Source organism: Phyllostomus discolor, chromosome 2, assembly GCF_004126475.2.
Source record: "Phyllostomus discolor isolate MPI-MPIP mPhyDis1 chromosome 2, mPhyDis1.pri.v3, whole genome shotgun sequence".
Classification (NCBI taxonomy): Eukaryota; Metazoa; Chordata; class Mammalia; order Chiroptera; family Phyllostomidae; genus Phyllostomus; species Phyllostomus discolor.
The window spans coordinates 80826116-80848627 of record NC_040904.2 but is presented as its reverse complement, the minus strand read 5'-3'; the positions used below and the strand labels follow the sequence as shown (position 1 = coordinate 80848627).

Here is a 22512-nt window from a genome sequence, read left to right as displayed (position 1 = left end):
GTGTAAATGTCCCATAGTTGTTGGGTTTTTTTTTTTTAACTTTTCTTTATTGTTGTTCAAGTACAGGTATCTCCATTTTTTCCCCAACTCTCCCCACTACCCCAGCCATCCCCACTTCCCACCCTTGACCCTCCCCACCTTTGTCTTTGTCCATGTGTCCTTTATAGGTGTTCCTAGAAACCCTTCCCCCTTTTCCCCCCATTATCCCCTCCTACCTCCCCTCTGGTTAATGTCAATTTGCTCTTAATTTCAATGTCTCTGGTTATATTTTGCTTGGTTGGTTGTTTTGTTGATTAGGTTCCACTTATAGGTGAGATCATATGGTATTTGTCTTTCACCTCCTGGCTTCTTTCACTTAGCATAGTGCTCTCCATTTCCATCCATGCTTTCATGAAGGGTAGGAGCTCCTTCTTTCTTTCTGCTGCATAGTATTCCATTGTGTAAATGCACCACAGTTTTTTGATCCACTCATTTACTGGTGGGCACTTAGGTTGCTTCCAGCACTTGGTTGTTGTAAATTGTGCTGCTATGAACATTGGGGTGCCTAGGTTTTTTTGAATTGGTGTTTCAGGATTCTTAGGGTATAATCCCAGCAGTGGAATTGCTGGGTCAAAAGACAGTTCCATTTTTAGCTTTTTGAGGAAATTCCAGACTGTTTTCCACCATGGCTGCACCAGTCTTCATTCCCACCAACAGTGCACTAGGGTTCCCTTTTCTCCACATCCTCTCCAATACTTGTTTATTTGTTTGCTCAGGTACTTTGCCCATGTTTTAATTGGATTTTTTATTTTTTTGGTATCAAGTTTTGTAAGTACTTTATAAATTTTGGATATTAACTCCTTATCAGATGTATTGGCGAATATGTTCTCCCATTCTGTGGGTTGTCATTTTATTTTGTTGATGTTTTCCTTTGCTTTGCAAAAACTTTTTAGTTTGATGTAACCCCATTTGTTTATTTTTTCTTTTGTTTTCCTTGCCTGGGGAGATATATCCCATAAAAAATTTCTATGAGCATTGTCCCAGATTTTCTGCCTATAGTTTCTTCTGGGATTTTTATGGTTTCAGTTCTAACATTTAAGTTTTTGATCCATTTTGAATTTATTCTATTTCTTGCACTCTCTCTTCTCCTTGTGGCACCCCCATGATGCAAATGTTGGTAACACTTGAAGTTGTCCCATAGGATCCTTACACTATCCCCATTTTTTAAATTTGTTTTTCTTTTGCTGTTCTGAAAGGGTGTTTTCTACTTCCTTATTTTCCAAATCATTGATTTGATCCTTTGCATAATCTACTCTACTACCGAGTCTCTGTACTGTATTCTTTATTTCAGTTAGTATGCTCTTCGTTTCTGACTGGTTCTTTCTTTATGTTTTCTGTCTCCACTTTTATGTTTCCTATCTCTTTGTTGAAGTTCTCACTATGTTCATGTACTCCTTCCCTAAGATCATTGAGCATTCTTATAACCAGTGTTTTGAACTCTATATCTGTTAGATTGCTTGTCTACATTTTGTTAGTTCTTTTTCAGTTTTGTTCTGTTCTTTCATTTGGGACATGTTTCTTTGTCTCCTCATTTTGGCTGCCTCACTGTGTTCATTTCTACATATTAGGTAGAGTTACTACATCTCCAAGTCCTGGTTGAATGGCCTTATGTACTAGGTGTCTTGTAGAGCCCAGAGGTACAGCCTCCCCAGTCACCTGAGATGGGCATTCCAAATGTGTCCCCCAATGTGGGCTATGTGCACCCTGTTGTAGTTGAGCCTGGATTTCTGTTGGCACATCAATGGGAGGAGTTTACCCCCAGCCTGATGGGCTGCAAGGACTAGGTGAGACCACAGTGGAGGATCTGCTGTGCAGGAACTGACCCCACAGAGAACTCACTTTATCAGGGCTCAGGTTCCCTGCCAAGTTCACTCCTTGGGTGTCACTTCTGGAGGTGGTGGCATGGTGCTTTGGCATGGTCTGAAGATGCCCACTTGGTGCACTGGCTCTGGAGCCTCCTGGGAATTTCAGACCAAGGTCAGCTGCTGCCTATACCTTGCCAGGGGCCACCTGGCATGAGCTACAAAGCAATCCTTAGGCAACTGCAATGTGTGTTGGACTTGGGGGTGCCTAGGAGAAGCCAAGCTGTGAACCAGGTTTGGCTGCTGCTGGTGCTAGGCCTGGAGCCATTTAACAAAAGGTACAGGGTACACAGAGGCTAGATGCTGCTTATTTGAGAAGTTTTAGAAAAGTCAGCAACATGAACCAAAACATGGAAAAGCCATTAGAAACGATTTGGATGGGCTCGAACATTGGGTGGGGCAGGATCTCAGGGAATCACCAGGAAAGGTCAACAGTGTTAGGTAGGTTGATGGAGACGTATATGGCACCCACAGGCAGGCCCTGTGTAGGGAGGGCTCAGCAAAGGAACAAAGGCCTCTGCCTGCACTTCTGTCTGAGAGAAAGCTGCCCCTTCAGCCTAAAGTCAAACAATTCAGCTCCTTGCCATTTGTCCTGACACCTTTCATGCCACAGCCCTTGCACTGGAGCTCAGAGCAAGTGAATCTGAGTAAGTCCATGCTGAGGCCCTGTAAGAAAAACTGCCTGGGGCTCCAAAAACCTTCTCTTACTCAGCTACAATCCCTGCTGGTTTTCATAGCCAGAAGTTATGGGGTCTTCTCTTTCAAGCCCTAGAATCCTGGGTTGGGGGTTCAGGTGTGGGGTTGAGGCCGCTAGTTTCCCAGCAGACTTCTGCAGCAAAGACATCCCTCCCAATTTTTACCTGCCTCACATGAATGTGGGACCAGCCGGTTGGCATCCCTGCCCCTCCTATCAGTCTCAGTGTCTTCTTCTTTGTGTCTTTAGTCCTATTGGACTTCCGTTCAGCTACATTTTGAGCAGTTCTAAATGATGGTTGTTCTGTAGTTTGGTGATAACTTTGATGTGGTTGTGGAATGAAGCCGGTACCACATTCACTTGCACTGCCATTGATCAGAAACTCCCCATCTTTGATTTTTACGGGACTATCTATTGTCAATCCAAAGTTACCACCTTTGTAATAATGATTTGTGGTCTTATTGTAGGTAACCCTAAACTCTTTCCACTAGGGGGTGACTCTACCCAAAGTGTGTGACCACTTTGTGAAGCAGATGGCATAGTGGTTACCTACCTACAAGATGTGAAGCCTTAAAGAAATTAAACTCTCTGTGCCTCAGTCTCCTTACTGGCAAAATGATGATAATAATTGTATTTTCCTCATAAAGTTGTAGTGGGTACTAAATGATTAATACTCATAAAGCACTTTCAATAATTGTTGGCAAAAAGAGTAAACACTGAAGTGTTCATAATTATAGTGAAATACATACTTCAAGTCTCTCTTATTTGAGTCATTATTTCTTTCTTCATGGAAGGAGGAAGGCAGAAAGATATTTTATTTATAGTCATCTTGGTTTTCTCTCTGGCCATTAAAGTTTTTGCCCAAAGGCCTTACATCAGTGTTACTTTTAACCATTCTTTCAAAGACCTGCAGGTTAACATCCTTAGCTTTCAGAAAGGTGGGGTTTGATTTTTCCCTACATCACACTGACTATGCAATAGTCATGACCTTGCTGGAGAACTTGTTTCCAAATAGTCTTCATACCTCATTTGGCTTTCTTTTTCTTTACTTTCTCCTTTGATATTCTTCTTGCCTGCTGCTCACATTTTCTGGACTCATTGCTAAAAGAAGTTTGCATTGATAAATTTGCCCATGGCTACATCTTTCCCATCTTTTCACTGGTGGAGCCATCTATGTTGCTAAATTTGCTGTGTTTAGCTGCTTCTTCTTAGCCTCTTCTTTGCCCACAACTGTCACATTAAGATAAATGGCTGGGAACCATAGGAAACAGAGGACAAAATAGAGGAGGAAAAAGTTAAATATGTTCTTCATTTCTTGAGCATTCACCTATCTTTCTGCGGCCCAGTTTTCAATAATAAAGACCACTTATTAGACATTTAATGCAAGCAACATGCAAAGCACTGTAACTCACATAATCCTCACAGCTACCCTATGAAGTACAAGGTACCTCATTTGACAAATTACCTGCAACAGAGAGCTGAGTTCTTGGGGTCATGGCCCACTTGGGTGGCTATGTGCCAGGTGCTGAAGATGCTTCTACTTCCACCTCCCTTTTCACCTTTCTCTTTCAACTTGGAAACACTGGATTCACCAGGTCCTCATGTACTTCATTGATCACATGCCACTGCTATTTTCTGCTAAGAACAAAAAAATTACAAAGGCTTATTTTATGGCCCATTTTATCTATCTTCCTCTTGCTCTATTTTTTTTTTTTTTTTGCTATCAATTTGCTTTAAAGAATTCAAGCCATAGGTAGACAAAATGCCCTAACTCCTTCCTTCAAGTCTCTTCTCATTCCCCTTGCCAGAGAATTTACAAGGGAGTCTTCTGTGTCCTTCTGTCTCGTGAGTGTTAACCATTTAGCCCCCAACATGGCTCTGCATCTTGGGGAAGGAGTTATCTGCATCTCCACAACACCTGGCACAGAATCTTGCCCTGAATTGATGCTTATTATTTGTGAAATGAAGGAATGAGTGGATGTAGCAGTATTCCAGTTTTCTCACCATTCTTTCCCTCTCAATGATTTGTGTCCCAGTCATCAGCTCTCTGACACTGCTGCCTGCAGAGGTCTTTCAGACCCTGGAGATCCAGTGTGCCTCCAGTCCACCTCCTGGAAAGGTTTCCCCACCTGAACATTCAGAGCTGGGGTGTCTCTTCCTCTACCTGACTGCCCATTGGCTCCTCTATGGCTCCCTACCTTCTCCCTCCAGGCTTCATCTTACCACCCCCACAGATGACTTTTATGCCAGACAGATCGTCCTTTCTTGAATCTTCCTTTAAATGTTTATGCACATATAGCTTGAGTGTCAAACTAGTTAATAAGCACCTTGGGGGCCAGGGCAATTGTGTTCACTACAGTACCTAGCACAGTGCTAGGCAGTTGACTCATTTGGTAGATGTGACTGGATATGTTTTTTAATAGTAATTAATTTTTTTCCAGAATCAAAAGAAAAGTATTTTATGCTCTATTTAAATTTTTTAAGATTTTATTTTTTATTTATTTTTAGAGAGGGAAGGGAGGGAGAAAGAGAGAGAAAGAGAGAAACATCAATGTGCAGTTGCTGGGGGTCATGGCCTGCAACCCAGGCATGTACCCTGACTGGGAATCGAACCTGTGACACTTTGGTTTGCAGCCCGCACTCAATCCACTGAGCTATGCCAGCCAGGGCTAAATTTTTAACTTTTTTTAAATTAGCTTAGTTGCTTACCATTCTTTATATTTTGAGGGAGTTTTATGCTTGCATAGGAACTGCGTGGAGTTATGCTGCCAGCTGTAATATACACTTAGGCTTTGATTTCACCAGGTGAGTACCTGTCAGGTTAGATAGTATTCCCTCCTGTGCCGTAGCTGGCCTCACATTTTCATTACTGAGCTCATACCTCTCATCTGTCCAACATTTCAAGCCCCAGATTTATAACTTTATAAAAGTTTTTTACCCATGCAACTACATCATCTCTAGCAACCATTTCACATCTAAATAATCATCCTTGGCCTACTTAATAATGTAAGTATAAAGATTTGCCAGCAGTTCTTGTTTTTCCAGATATTGCTTCCAAAATAAATGATGAATTCTCCTACTCCTAGAGATTGCATCACCCTCTTCCTTCCTCAACATCAGTCATTTCAGAGCCAGCCCTAGTGACTTTGTAATTATGGTTCCCTGACAGAATATAATCTCTTAGGAGGGATTTTGTGACTTTTCATTGATGCCTCCCTGATGTCAGTGTCCTTTCATGATTCCATAACCCATCCTTTCCCCCTCAAAGACCACACTGTACTTCTTTTTTCTTAAACTAGCCTTTTGTTTATCTCCTTGGTTTATAAAAGAATCTTCAGCAAGGGTACTTAACCCTTTTTCTCTTTATTCACCTTTCTCTACTGTTGTATTTTCTTACTATTTCCTATTTCAACATTGATCAATTTAAACCACCCCCACTCTTTAAGATTACTCTTGATGATTTTAAGTGAAAAGACTATGTCTTATCCACTCTCTTATTTACCTTCATTGTTTCCATGCTGTCCCTCTTTATAGCAATTCTGTCCCTCTTTATAGCAATTTATTATAAAATAAATCGATACAGAAGTTAGTAGCTTAAAACATAAAAAATTCTTTACCTCATACTTGCTCATATCTGGCAGACATGACTTAGCCTGGTTCTTCTGGCTCTACATCTCTCATCAGGTGCCAGTCACCAGGTGCCAGGGATTGGGGAACTCAGCCTCACTGTAGGCAGGCCTCAGTCCCTCACCATGTGAGCCCTCTCCACAGGGGTGCTTCACAACATTGCCACTGCCACAACCACAAGTCTTTTCCAGATAAGCTCTTCTCTACCTGTCAAGGGAATTGAGGAACAAAACCCCTTAAGCTTGCTAGAGATATGTTTGAGAAAATCTGTAAGGCAAACCTTTAATTCCTTTACAGAGCCCTAATGTGGCTTAATAGTACTCTGAGGTCTTCCTGAGGTCTTAACAAATGGATTTGCAGCCATACTCATGACTTCTTTGATAACCTTTCTCCCAGCTGAACTCTCTCCTTTTGCATTTATACTCTAAGCCACAGGAAGAAGTCAGGTGACACCTTCAACGATATTTGGATCTTCTTCACTAGATAACCCATAGCATTTGATATTTACTACGTTTCATGCAAGTGCAGACACTAGTATTGCTAAAATTTCTACCACTACAAACAAAGATTCTGTCTTCCTCCATTTTCAGTAATATTTTCTTCATTTTCTCTAAGTCCTCACCCTCAGTGTCCTCAAAATTCAGAAATTTGCAAAATCAGTACACTCCTCCCAGACACTTCACCATGCACATCATTAACAAATTTTAATATTTAAAGATTTTTTTGTCCTTTTGAAGTAAACTTAACATACAATAAAATGCACAAACATCAAATTTACCATTCAATGAGTTTTGTCAAATTTTTGCAGTTCCTTAACACAGACTCCTACAGGGTCATGAACATTGCCATCACCCCAGAACCCTTTCAGGCAACCTCCCAGGCAGTCACCATTCCTAACTTCTTATCCCAGAGGCAGCCACTGTTCTGACGCCCCCGCCCCCCCAGTCAGTTTCTCCTGTTCTAGAATCTCATGAAAGTAAAAGTATATAGGATATGGTCTTTGTTCAAGGTTTCTTTTATTCAGCACAATGTTGATGTATAGTGGCTCTTTTTTTAACTGGGTGGCTTTGTAAAAAAATTTATTGAATTTATTGGGTGACATTGGTTAATAAAATGATAGGTTTCAAATGTACAATTCTATAATACATCACCTGTATATTGTATTGTGTGTTCACCACCCAAAGTCAAGTCTCCTTTCATCACCATTTATCTCCCCTTTACCCTCTTCTACCTCCCCCCACCTTCCTTTTCATCAGGTAATCATCATGCTATTGTCTGTGTTTATGAGGGTTTTTTATTTTAGCTTAATACCTTCACCTTTCTCACCCAGCCCCAACTCCCCTCTGACAGCTGCCAGTCTATTCTCTGTATGAGTCTGTTTCTATTTTGTTAGTTGGTTTTATTCATTAGACTCTACATGTAAGTGAAATTATATGATATTTGTCTTTCTCTGACTGGCTTATTTCACTTAGCATAGTAATCTCTAGGTCCATCCATGTTGTTGCAAAGGGTAAGAGTTCCTTCTTTTTTATGGCCAAGCAGTATTCCAATGTGTAAATGTACCATAGCTATTTTATCTACTCATCTATACTGATGGGCACTTCAGCTACTTCCAAATCTTAACTGTTGTAATAATGCTGCCATGAACTTGGGGACACATATACTCTTTAGAATCAGTGTTTCAGGTTTCTTCTTTTTTTTTACCAAATTTAATTTTAATGTTATTAAAATAACAATAAAATGAGACTATGAATATACAATGCGAACTCACAAGTTTAGGGTGTTTTTTTTTTAAGTCCAAATAGCAATTCTGATTTTGAACTAGTGAGGTGGAGTATTTTCAGTATAACTAGGTATTATAAATTTATAATTCTGTATTTAAAAAACTCTCAGCTGCAAAATTTGGAAAATGTTAAATTACATTTTTCAAATACCAGCAAAGAGGAGAAAGATTTTTAATTTGAGGGCAGAGTAGAGATTGGAGTATTGGTGAGAGAAAATGAGATCCATTCACTGTCACACTCTTCAGTTACAAGTGAAGGAATTTGAGAAGACACAGGAAGAAGGTTATAGAATGACTACCCATTCTACATTGTTCTGCAGCTTTGGAGAACATGCCTCTTAAGTATGTTTTATCAGCATTTCCCCCCAAACCCTAGAATTCACCAGAAGAAAGGGGTTGACATAAATATAAAGAAGAAACCTATCAATTACAATTAACAGCTCCTAGTGGGAGACATAAATTGCCACGTGCTGATGATCTCTTCAGATTGGATGGATGACAGTGGCATCATACGCCCACTTCCGGCTGCAGCGGCACTCAGGCCCACACCTATTGGAGTTGCACTTGGGGCAGGGCTAGAAGCAGCCCCGGCAGTTCTTCCCCAGGCAGTGGCACAGGCCCACATTGTTACAGATCAGCCTGCGGCTTTCGTCATTCTTCTTAACTTTGTATTTTACAGAAAAATACTCATTCACCGTTGACATTCGTGCTTTCTTATTATCCTGTCATGCTTCAGGACTAAAGTCTGCTCCCTGGGGTCCAGGGTTTGAAAGGTCAAGCATTATAACTGCCACTCTATCTGTTGCAGTTGCTTTTGTCCAGTTTGACAATTTTTCTCAGGAGAACTTTGACCTGTGTGTCCCTCTTCACAGGAACTATTTTTTTCTGATTATTCAATCATTTCTAACCACTGAAAAAAGCAACTGAGTTGGTTATTAAGCCACTCTCTTGGTTCCAAATCCACCCTGGTGATTTCCCTGTTTCAAGTTTCTTCTGATATATTCCTAAAAGTGGAATTGCTGTGTTACAAGGCAGCTCCATTTTTAATTTTTTGAGGTAACTCCATACCATTTTCCATTGTGGCTGCACCAGTCTGCATTCTCACCAACAGTGCATGAAGGTTCTCTTCTCTCCACAATCTCACCAGCAATTGTTGTTTGTTGGTTTATTGATGATGGCCATTCTGACAGGTGTAAGGTGATATCTCATTGTGGCTTTAATTTGCATTTCTCTGAAGATGAGTGATATTCAGGATCTTTTTATATGTCTATATCTCTCACAGATCTAGAGGCTAGAAGTCACAGATCAAGGTGTGGGCAGATTTGAGTTCTCGTGAGGGCTCTCTCCTTGGCTCGTAGATGGCCTCCTTACTGTGTCTTCACATGGTCTTTCCTGTGTGTGCATCCCTGGTTTCTCATCCTCCTCATAAAAAGACAAGTCCTATTGGATTAGGACCACATTCTCATAATCTCATTTAACCTTAGTTACCTCTTTAAAGGCTCTATCTACAAATACAGTTGTATAGGAGAGTTAGGACTTTAACATATGAATTGGGGGTGACACAATTCAGGCCAAAACACTGAGTAATATTCAATTATATAAATATACTACGGTTTGTTTATATACTTTTCTATGATGGATTCCTGGGGATATTTCCTGTTTGGGGTTCTTATGAATAAATTTTCCATGAATATTCGTATATGTCTTTTAGTGAATATTTATATATATATATTTACATATAACGAATATATTTTATATATAGTAAACATATATATATTTTTTATCCTCACCTACAGACATTTTTTCATTGCTTTTGAAGAGAGTGGAAGGGACAGAGAAACATCAATGTGAGAGAGAAACATTGATTGTTGCCTTCTCGTATGTGCTCCAACCAGGGGTTGAACCTGCAACCTGGGTATGTGCCCTGACTCGGAATCAAACCTGCAACCCTTCGGTCTATGGGCAGACACTTCAACCAACTCAGCAACACCAGCTATTTCTCTTGAGTAGATACCTAGAAATGAAATTGCTGAATTATGTTTAGGTTTATAAAAACTGCTAGGCTTTTTCCCCAAAATGATTGTGCCATTCTTTCATTTCCACGACCAGAATGTGAGATTTTTGGTTGCTTTATATCCTTATCAGCATTTAGAGTTATCAGTCTTTTAATTTTAAAGATTTTAATGGGTGTGTTTTGAATAACTTTTGACCAAACCCAAAAGAAATGAAAAAGCTACTTCTAAATTGTTTTTCTTTTTACAATGAACATTCTTGTTTTTGTTATAAAATGGCAATTTAAATTTTTTTTACCAAAGCAATACTCAAACACTAATAAAGTTTTTAATAAAAAAAAAAACAGCAATCCCTTTCCCTGCTGTTACCTTAGGTCTTTTCTCAGAGGCAGTCACCCTCAACTTTTAGTTGTTTTTTTTATTTGCTACCTTATACTTTTTTACTGCTCTTCCTTGATTTATCAATTTCTGACATGATATTTAACTTCTCAAAGTAGCGTATGAGGACATAGCTCTCCCATCTACCCTGTAATCCCTCTCCAACTGCTACATGTCCTGCCAACACAATATCACACTTTGGTTAAAATAGTTGTCATTATTTCATATTATGACCATGGAAATACAGTCCAATCCTGAAAAAAAAGAGAGGCTATAATCATTCCTCCTTTCTTATATAACTCTTTATTTTAATGACATTAATAATTACTGCATTTCTTCATTAGTCTAGCTTGCTGTGTCCCTATTTTTAATTGTTCCCATATATTTCAACATCTCTTCTACATGCCCATGCATAATATTTTCCATATGCTCAAATAGATTATTGTTCTTTTATGCAGACCTCCATGCTTATATTCCACTCTGAATTGGTTATTCTCCAGGCCTGCTGAGCAATTGAGACTTTTCTTTACTGCCCCTTCAACACTCTTCTGGGTTAGTCTCCCTATCTGATGAATCCCATATCTTTCTTTGTATTGGTTTAAGCCTTTATTTTGCTGGGCTACAAATTTTAGTATCTCTGAATGGAAAGTAAAATTTTTGAGACCTTAATTTACCATTGATTGATAGTTTGGCTGGGTATAAAAGTGTAATGTGAAAATAAATTTTCCTCATAATTTTGAAGGCATTGTTTCAATGAGTTCTAGCATCCAGTAATGCTATTACAAGATCTGGAACCACTGTTTTTTTTCTGAGCCTTTTTTGTTTTGTGTGCTATTATTTTGCGCTTTGGAAATTTTTAGAATCTCTTATTTGTCCATAATGTTTTCAGATTTCACAATGATGCTCCTTGGTGTGGGTATTTTTGTATTTATTATATTCTATACCTAATGGGGCTTCAATTTTGAGTTTCATGTTCTAGGAAGTTTGCTTCATTCCTATATACTTTTTCTTATATTATTTCTTTTATCACTCCTTCCTCACTATTATATATGACCCCTTTATCTGATAAAAATACCTTTTATCAGGATGTTAGCTCTCTTGGGCTGATACTTTCATTTTCTTACCATTTTAAAAATCTTGGAGATTTCCTCTATCTTTAAGCCTTCCTCATACATTTTTATTCCAACTTTTTAATTTGCTTTAATGTTTAAATGTTTTCTGATTGTATCTTTTGTATAGCATCTTGGTTTTTCTTTTATGGATGCAAATTCCTCCCTTATCTGTCTGAGAATATTAATTGTAATTATTTCAAAGAAACATTCCTCTTTCCTCAGGATTCTTTTTTGTTGTTTATTCTCTCTTAGGGTGGAGACTTCCTTTAGCTGTCTGATGAACTTTAGCTATCTATTCATATTAAAAAGAAATACACTAAACAGCTGATAGAAAATTTTAGTACATAGTAAGTCTTGTTGATTATGAGACTTTGTGATAGGGTGATAGGGTAACAATTTAGATTCTTAGTATGGCACCCCCAAATGTCACTCTTTTGTGGCATTTCTCTTAAGCCATTTCATTTCTCCAGAGAAGAATTTGGTGGTCTCTTGCCTATAATATGTAAGCCTGGCTTGAAACATTCTAAAAGAGGGACGGGGAAAGGAAGTGAGCTTCAGCCTCTGTTCTCTCTCTCCTATACCAGACTTCTTGGTCCTTTGGTTCTCTCCAGAGAACAAACATCCAGTCTGATGCCATAATGAGAAGAAGCAGTAATAAGAGTGTTGCTTGGTTGCCTAGACAGGAGATACAGCTGAGAAGAAGCAGTAATAAGAGTGTTGCTTGGTTGCCTAGACAGGAAATACAGCTCAGTGGGAGGTATGAAGGAGTATAATCTATCTAAACATAAACTTTCAAAAAAACCTCTTCTTTTTTAAACACTTCACTCTCTATAGCACCTTGTTCCTCCAACCACTAAACCTTTTCAAAATTCAACAGGTCAGACTCACTTATTATTAGCTTCCATCTCTCTAGAAACCCAGGTTCTAGCTTCCTCTTTCTGTTGAATCACTTCCATCCAATCTTAATCACTTTCTATTTCCCAAAAACATGTTGAAATATCTCCACTATTATTATCCTCTCTCCTTGTTTTTTAGTTGTTATATTATAGGTTTGTACCTTTCCACTCTTCTTTATTTTCAGTATATTGCTATTTTGTGGTTGATCTGCCATATTTAACCAGAAGAATTTTTTTATTGGTTTGAGGGAGAGAGAGAGAGAGATCAATGCATTGTTCCACTTATTTATGCATTCCTTGGATGATTCTTGTATGTTCCCTGAATGGGGGTCGAACCCACAATCTTGGAGTATTGGTACAATGCTCTAACCAACTGAGCTACCCCACCAGGGCTCAGAATTATTATTAAAGAATATAATTTTTCTAAAGATTTATTTATTTATTTTTAAAGAAAGAAGGGGAAAAATACAGAGACAGATACATTTATGTGAGAGAGAAACATCAATTGGTTGCCTCTCATACATGTCTCGGACTGGAAACCAAACCTGCAACCCAGGGAACCAACCAGTGGCTCCTCACTTTACTACCAATTGAGCCATACTGGTCAGGGCAAGAATATAAATTTTGATAATTTAAGGAATTCAGTATATGCCCCAATTGCTTCATGTAAAAGCTTCATTTTTAAAATACATTTTTAGGAAGTATGATTTCTCTAATATTTAAACTACATAGGCGAGATCCAAGATGGTAAAGGAGTAAGTGGAAGCTACACTAACCTCCTCCCAGGACCAGTCTGGAATTACAACTAAATTTTAGAGAAATAATCCTGAATAACCAACTGAACACTAGCAAGAGAGAAACCTTATAACCAAGGACAGACAGAAGAAACCACTCACCACAATGTGACTGGCGGGGAGTGCATAGGAGGCACAAGAGGGCTGGCTGGGCTCCCACAAGTAGCAGTTGAAGTTCCAGAGGAATATTTCAGCAGCCAGGAGATTCCCCTAAGAAGAGTGGAATTCAAGACGCCAAACTGAGCTCCCCAGCCAATACCGCCAGAGCCGGAAAGGAACCCAGATAACATCTAGATGTGTATGTTAACATCTAGATGTTTAACACTTGTTGCAATACTGCAACAAATATCAAGGGCTTGCTTTAAGAAGAAAAGGAGAAAGAAAAAAAAAAGAGGAAAACAGTCTAACAATAGAATGGCACTACGTACATATCTATCAATAATCTATCACCTTAAATATAAATGTCTTAAATGTTCCAACCAAAAGATATAGGGTAGCTGAATGGATAAAAAAGTAAAAGGATGAAAAAAGATATTTCAGACAAATGGAAAGAAACAAAAAGCTGGGGTAGCAGTACTTATATCCAACAAAATAGACTTTAAAACCAAGGCTCTATAGTAAAAAACAAAGAAGGGCACTACATACAAAGGGAATAATCCACCAAGAGGGTGTAACCCTAGTAAATATTTATGTACCCAACATAGGAGCATTTAATATGTAAAGCAAATCTTGATGGATATAAAGGGACAGATTGACTGAAATACAGTCATAATTGGGGATTTTAACACCCCATTGACTTCAAAGGATAGATTTTTCCTGACAGAAAATCAATGAGAGACAGCAGCCTTAAACCACACACTAGATCAAATGGATTCATTGATACCTTCAGAGCATGTCACCCCAAAGCAGCAGAATATACATACTTTTGAAGTGCACATGAAATATTTTTTAGGATAGACCACGTGCTAGGACACAAAACAAATCTCAGTAAATTTAAGAAGATTGAAATCATATCAAGCCTCTTCTCTGACCACACTGCTATGAACTGCAGTTTCTGGGAATGCAGATTGGTGCAGCCACAACTTTCCCGCTACCCCAGTCACCCCCACCTCCCACTGTAGAAACGAGTATGGAGATTCCTCAAAAAATCAAAAATGGATCTGCTTTTTGACTCAGTGATCCCACTTTTGGTAATATACCCTAATTAACCCAAAACACTAATTTGAAAGAACATAAGCCACCCCTATGTTCATTACAACATTTACAATCACCAAGATATGGAAGCAGCCTAAATGTCCATCAACAGATGAGTGGATAAAACAACTATGGGACATTTACACAATGGGATACTACTCAGCCATAAAAAAGGAGAAGAAGAAGAAAATTTTACCATGTGTGACAGTATGGATAGACCTAGAGAAAATTATGCTAAGTAAAATAAGCCAGTCAGAGAAAGAACCATATGATTTCACTCATATGTGAAATCTAATGAACAAACTGAACTAACAAGGAAAATGGGGACAGACTCATACATGGAGAGCAGGGTGACAGCTGGTAGGAGGGGGAAAGTGAGGGGGTAGATGGACTGAGAAAAAAGGGAAAAAGACTCATGGACATGGACAACAGAGTGGGCATTGCTAGGGGGAGTAAGGTATAAGGGGACTAAATGGTAATGGGAAAATACAATAGAGATTACAAAAGCTTTTTTAATAAACTACATATTTTGCTACATATTAAAAATCACTACATTTCATATAATGACATTACTTATCAACTATCAAAAACATATACTGTTGGAATTGGTTTCCAGAAATGGTTAGTTAGCCTGGCCTGCATCTTCTACATCTTCTTACCTAGTCTCTCTGAGTATAAATATCAGCACTCATAAGACAGTTAAATTTAGGAATTTTTTTTATATTAATCATTGTTCAAGTACAATTTTTTGTCTTTTACGCCCATCCCAGCCCACCCCCCAGCCCTCCCCACCTTCCTCCCATTTCCACCCCCCCCCAGTTTTTGACCATGTGTCCTTTATACTTGTTCCTGTAAGGAATTTTCTTTTTTATTATTATTATTATTATTATTGATTGATTTTTATTTTCCTTTTTAAAATTTATTGTTTTTTAATTATTGTTCAAGTACATTTGTCTCCATTTTCCCCCCACCACTACTCCCCACCCCAACCGTCTTTACCTTCCACCCTCAACCCGACTTCCCTCTGGCTTTGTCCATGTGTCCTTTATACATTTTCCTTAACAAACTCTCCCCCTTCCCCTCCCCCACTATCCCCACCCACATCCTCTCTAGTTACTGTCAGTTTGTTCTTAATTTCAGTGTCTCTGGTTATATTTTGCTTGCTTGTTTCTTGTGTTGCTTAGGTTCTACTTATAGGTGAGATCATATAGTGTTTGTCTTTCACTACCTGGCTTATTTCACTTAGCATCATGCTCTCCAGTTTCCATCCATGCTGTCCCAAAGGGTAGGAGCTCCTTCTTTCTTTCTGCTGTGTAGTATTCCATTGTGTAAATGCACCACAGTTTTTTGATCCACTCATTTATTGATGGGCACTTAGGTTGCTTCCAGCACTTGGCTATTGTAAATTGTGCTGTTATGAACATTGGGGTGCATAGGTTTTTTGGATTGGTGTTTCAGGGTTCTTAGGGTATAACAGCAGTGGAATTGCCAGGTCAACAGGCAATTCCATTTTTAATACTATAGATTTGTATTTTCTCATAAAACCATCTCGCCACTGTGGAAATTGACTCAATAAATGTGGCTTCCTCATTAGCACCCTACCTCAACCAGCTAAGGTAACTGCTCCCAGAAAACAAATATTAAACTGCATTTTCTTTAGAATGATCAAAGAATTTGAACCTAATGTGTAACCTGATTCTGTATCTTGACTAGAACAATTCATCAAACATGTTTGTTTTTCCCATGCATGATTCAGAATTACATTTTTATTTTTCTTCCAGAGTCTGTATCCTTATAGCTGATTTCATTTCCAGATTTGTGTCACGTTGAGTTGATTGGCTTTGCAAACCTAGCATAAATGCAACCCAGCACTTTGAACGTACCTTAAAGAGCACCTCCAATTGCTAAATAGGAAAGTGGAACAAGTTTCTACCAGTGTCTGCTTCCCAAACACCTTGATACCAGTGACAAGATACTGCAGTATGCCGTAATGGATCTGCTGATCACATCCAGGCCTTTGCCTTAGGAACATGAGCTGCATGTTGGCCTGGTGTGTAATTGGACTCTTAGAACCATCTGGCAGCGTCTGTGACATATTAGTGGCCTTGGCCCAGTTTCTAATTGGCGTGTATCTGCTGCATCCACAGGACAGCTTAACTTTCTAAGCAAGAGAGGTCATAATATCTTTTTATTCTTTAGTTATGATGCAATTGCTCTTTGCAGGTTTTTCGTTTTAACTGAGAAGAAGCTAAAATTTCAAGATTCCATGTTACTTTAATCTTGAGCCTTTGAATCTACTTCTCTGCTAACTGAAACAGAGTCTAGAAACCACGGATCCTGATCCCATGTCTTGAAGAAATTATGTAGCATTATATATCTCTCTCTGGCTTCAGGCCATAAACATTCTTAATCTGTAGACTGTCTGCAAACTTTAATAGAAAGCTTCATCTGTAATCATTTTAAACAGAGCCAGTGGAAACAAGATTGCTTTAGTTAGTAGCTTACCAGCTTAAACTGACTACTCTCTAGTTGGAATGGAAATTTAAGGAAAAATTCAGAATAAGTTTTCACTTACATTTTATATCTTACTTGGCAACTTGTTTGAAAATGTTGCATAAAAGATCCAACACAGGAAACATTTTATATTCCTGCTTATGATTAATAAATATGGAATCTGAGGCATTCTATTTTATAAATTGAAGCCTTAGTCCAGATTTCCTGTTTTTCTACATTTTAAAAAAAGACAGGGTAAAAATAGCACTAAACTATATAGACTACTCAGGTCAAGGCAACAGGCAGAATTGACTACTCAAGATGCCATGGCGCCAAGACTTCTCAGACCATCAATAGAAACATTCATTTTATAGTCACTGTAGACAGATAAGACATTTGTTGCAGGTTTTATAAAAATATAAGTAAATATATTCTACTTCAGATTTTCTACGCTTATTGAGAAAAGTTAAGAATAAAAATAATAAACAAAATAATAAACCAGTGACTTGAAAATATAGGCTCACACATTGATAGCTCATGGAAAATGCCAAACAGTCAAATTTCTTACTATATCTTCATTTTAATCACATTTATTTCTGCCTATATTTACAAACCTGGCTATTGTCTTTAATCTGTAAGACCCTGCACCCCCACCCAAACACACATGTGCACTTGCACATTCAGACCTTTGTTCCGAGATCTTCCAGTCTGTATAACAGCCTATAGTGGATCTTCCAGCATCTCTCTGTATGTAGAATATTACCAAGATACACTGGAGAATATGTTTATGGCAGTAGGTATTTTGGGATTGTTACCATTAGTTGACTCCTCATCATACTAAGAGGAAAGTTTTCTCGTTTGTATTTTTTATAGCCTAAGGAATGTTTCTTGGTACAACCAAAGGAAACAAATGAAGACACCACCAAAACCAGGAAGAGGAAAAAGGTAATACTAATAATTCCTTACAATGGTGTGGCCCTACGTGGTTTACATTGCCTATTTTTATAGAGTACTTTGATGAGGCAGTTATTGTAATCACCACTTTAGTGAGGCAAAAATTGCAAGATTCAGTGAGGTTTGGTGACTTTCCTAAGGTCACTTGTAATAAGAGTTTCTGCTGGAGTTAAAAATAAGTCCTTCTGATTCCTATTTCAGTTTTGCGGAGCACTAAACATCTTTCTTACCCACCCTGTGTTTTCCCTGTGGTTCGCAGTCAGACATGGGTTTCTAATTCTAGCAGGGGCCCAGAGCTGTCCTGCCCTCTGGCCCCTCTGGCTCTGTCCAAGGAAAGAAGTACACCAACCTCCATTTCTTAACCATTTCAAGTTTTGAAACCTTTTATCTTAGAGTATTAACAGAGAAAATAATAAGCAGATGAAGGTAGTATAAGGCATTTCTGACTCTCACTTGGAACCATAATTTAAAGCAAAAGGGCCCCCTTGTATTTTAATACTTGGCTGTGAGCATATGGAAGGAAGACTCCGTTGCTCCTATACAAACTTTCTTATGGCTCAGACGTGGAGAAAGTGTGGTTAGCTTTGACCTTCCACCACAGTTGTGAAAACAGGAGTGCAATTCTCTCCCTGCCAAGAAGGGTCTACTGCTGAAGTCAGCAGAGGAAATATGATTGAGATTAGAGGAAAGAGGATGGACTCAAACCAATTACTTAACAGCAAGCTTTTAGAAAACTGTAGTGTGTGTGCATATGTTTTCTTTGCTTGCAAATGGCCAAATAGGAAGATAGGAAATGCCAAATTGGCTGAGGTTTGGCAAGTCCTTAAAGAAGTAACTTTAACTTCTCTTTGATAGTTTGTGCATTAATGGCCTTCAGGAGTGTTAAGTTCTTGGCGGCTCAAGGTCAGAGCTCTAGCTAGATAGTTTAGCCTTGGATGAGGTCATGCTAATGTGTGCCCACTGATGACATATTTTTAAAAGTTACTTCATGTGACAGGACTCTGACCATTCTTGGCAGTGGTGTAAAAATGAGGATATTGTGGAAGGAGGAAAAAAAAAAGCTGGGGGCTCCGGGAGGATGGGGAATGGCTCTTTCTAGATCTTTGGTGAAACATTAGAAGGAAATGAGAAGGGAAGTTTATGATGAAAGATTGTGTGTTCCTAGTACATTGCAGGCATTCAGAAAGTGCTGCACAAATAAGTCCAGGGCAAAATAGATGTTTACAATATTTTCTGTTCTTATTTCCCAAGGACCACTTTAAGACTGTCTCCCAAGACTTGAAAATTGAGGGTCTAAAGTTCCCCTTTTCAGTGGGTCTTGTGCTCAGGTGGCTCTGCAGCTTTTACTTTAACCCCAGAAATCCAAACTGAGAGTCAGTGCCTTAAAGACCAGGTTAGGCAAGCAGCTCTCAAAATTCTGTTCTCCCAGGCTAAGGGAGGGTTCAACAACAACAAGATTTCTTGACTTTTACCAGAAAATAATACCCTGTTTTGGAGACTCCTATAAAAACATCAGTTCTCCTAGGAGTCTTTGTAACTAACAGTTGCAAGGAGTCTTTGAGATCATCCATTCATTTTTCAGAGCAGTAATGTCCAAGAAATATCTGTTCGGTTTTCTCAAATCTGTTTATTCACATTCATCCTCAGCCATCACCGAACTACGTGCAGTTTAAATGCCAGAGGAATCGATCTCTCCTAAGCCAGATGCCATTCTAAAATCTTTCCTCCCTCATTTTCTTTCTTCTTGTGTCTTAGAAGAAAATTACTGACATTCTCGCAAAATCAGAGCCAAAACCAGGGACACCTGAAGACCTGCAGAAACTAATGAAGGACTATTACAGCAGCAATCGCTCAGTGATTGAATTAGAAGAACTTAAGCTACCAGGTACAGCCAGGCTTCTTTGGTTTGGTTTGGTTTGGTTTGGTTTGGTTTGAGGATGGAGGGGGGTCCTCTTTTTTTTCTTACTGTTCAGAGGTTAGTCATTCAGAAGGACCCATTGTTATTGCTAACAGTTTTTCTGATGAGGAGGAGCAAAACAGACTCATCTTTATGCTATGCAAGGTACCTCAGCCAGACATTAACAATACAGGGTCTGGCAGCAGTAAGGCCTGCTTGAGTGTGGTTGGTAGGGTAATAATATGGGTGTAATAATCTATAGCTTTAACTTGAACATTTCACCAACTTGTCATATGGTGTGTTTGACTGTGATATTGTTATGTTACAGAATTACATGCTTATGATTTTGAAATAAAAGATTGTATAATAAAAAGGGGGCATTATTTTTGCCAGACCCTATATATTTGCTGTGCTAATACTCTTTTCCTCAGCCTCGTAGTTGTAATTCTTGGAGGATTTCTTTGTTAATATGCTAAATAATGTTTGTTCAATCTGATAGAAAGATTTTAATTGTATTTTTTTCTCAAAAGGCTAATTGTTGGTCATGCATTGTTTTAGCAGGATCTTCAAGGAGTAAGAATTCCTAAGGAGGATAGATGTTAAATAAAAATAAAGTCAAACCATGCATTTAAAAGTACAGATATGAAACATGGATTTATTCATTTTTTATGGACAAGAATGTTAGCTTTAATAAGCAGCTTGGTTGCTGCTGTTATCATGGATATCTAATTATACTTTTGTTTTTAGGATAGTTTTTGAGTCCCAGCCCAGAGCTTTTCAAGCAAACCATCTAAAGATAGGGTCAAAATTCTGCATAAGATATTGCAAATTCTTAAAACAACATATTTTAACTAATTTCAAATCTATGAAACATCCTGTTCTCTTGGGCAGAGATGGCAGAGACGCTGTCCTAAGCTCAAGACACATGCAGTCTGGGTGCCATGCCTGAGATGGGCTGTTCTATAGACTCCGAGGGATATCTAAGCTGCTTCTGGAAAAAGCCAAGGGTAGTTTGATTTCCTTTTTCCATTTCAACTTTATGCTTTATAGAGGCTTGAGAAGCTGAAAAACAGCCCATTCCATGAATTTTCATAATTCCTTCATGATACGCTTTTTTGTTTAAATGCACGTTGGATTGGAGGCGTGAGTGCCCATTTGTTTACTTTCCAAGAGGGACGGCCGTCAGGGAATTGAAGGGGTGCACCTCCCCGTGAGCGAGACCCAGAGTTGTTGACTTGCTGAGCCCAGACAGCTCCACCAGCAGTGAGAAACCAGTCTTCTCCACTCAGCAGTTCCTCTGGAGCAGAGGTTCTGACTGCTGTTTCTCAGGAAGCAAGTGTTATAACAAAGCCTCTTTGCAAGGTTCAAGTGAAAGTTTGGTTTTGCTGTGGGTCAATTTTTCTTTCTAGTTTTTTGTGGGGGCAAACCTCCAACTTTGGAAGGACCCAGGAGATAATGGGACCACCTCAACTCTGTAACCTCATGGAACATCATAACCCTTAATTTACTAGAGCTGTAGAGAGATGAAGGTCAGAAGATACCTTTGAGGAGTCATTTGAGTTCCATAGTGAGTTTACATTATATCATTGCTGAATTAGAGTTCAGTAATGCAATAGGCAAGAATGTGCGGTCGTGTGTTGGTTTAGGGAGGAAGGAAAAAATGATAAATATGTTTCAAATACTGTTACAGCCAACAAGAACAGGTTTTCATTTTCCGCTAAGACATTAGGCCATTCTGACTCACAGTAATCGAAGGCATCGTAGGAAGGTTGTGGAGAAAAGGCCCGTCACTACATGCACAGGACCAAGGAGAGAGAGGAAGTCCATGCTAGGTGAGAGGAGGGACACGCCATGTGTTATTTGGTGCAGGCTCAGGAAGGGGCACGAATATAAGGGGGCTAAAAATAATAAAGTACTTTTTCTTCTTAGTTTGCCGAGTGTGTGACTTGGTTTTGATTTGAGGTGGTTTGTGTCTGTAGGACAGGAGCGTGTCTTTTCAGTTAGTGCGGTCACTGTGCATTGTTAATGTCACACACAGGGGCACTTGATTAGGGTTTCAAGGCAGGAGTCACTCGGAGCGAACCTGCTGTCCTCCTGAGGGCTCTGTTGTGGTTTAGATCAGTGCTAGCTGCACCTGAACCACCTGGCAACTTTAAAAGCAAATCCCCAGGCTCACCCCCAAGGAACTCGAAGTCACTATGAAAAAAGGAGTCCATCCCAGGAATCTGCATCTTCTGTAAAGCTCTCCAGGTGAATCTCACCACGTCCAGGCTTGGAAAAATAGTTTTAAAGACCATTGAAGGCTCCGCAACAGTACAGGAGGCAGTATCTTTGAAGTCCATTACTCACATAATGTATAAATGCTAGGTTACAATGTAAATGTCATTTAATTTAGTAATAATTTAGTCTGCTGCATTTATAGACAAATGTTTCCTTGTAGAAAAAATTAGGACAAAAACATGACGCTGCTTTTCATCCATCTCAGTTACAGAGTTAATAATACTGTATAACTGCTAGACCATATTGTCATTGGTTGAGCAAGCCCCGTGTTTTGGTGTTATACTGTCTTTTATTGTGGTCTTATATTGCATTTGACATATTATTTCCTAACATGCACTCCAGTTTCCTTTCCCTGTAGGCATTCATTCTGTATCAGTGGTTTTAAATGTAAAATATGTCACATTGCTGTAGGTGTGTACATTTTACAATTGTTCTAAATGATATTGTACTGAACTACTCATTCTGTGTCTTCCTGACTTAACACTTTTTTGATATAT

The 22512-nt window shown here is 38.9% G+C and overlaps 1 protein-coding gene and 1 pseudogene across 1 annotated transcript in view; one reads left to right on the top strand and one right to left on the bottom strand.

Annotated features, from left to right (window-relative positions):
* CMSS1 (cms1 ribosomal small subunit homolog) overlaps window positions 1–22512 on the top strand; it is a 382714-nt gene that overhangs the window by 345862 nt on the left and 14340 nt on the right. Inside the window, exons 3-4 of the mRNA XM_028505249.2 lie at window positions 17758–17829; window positions 19594–19723. Coding sequence (XP_028361050.1) covers window positions 17758–17829; window positions 19594–19723 — 202 coding nt within the window. The remainder of the gene's footprint in view (window positions 1–17757; window positions 17830–19593; window positions 19724–22512) is intronic.
* LOC114490672 lies at window positions 8439–8906 on the bottom strand (annotated as a pseudogene).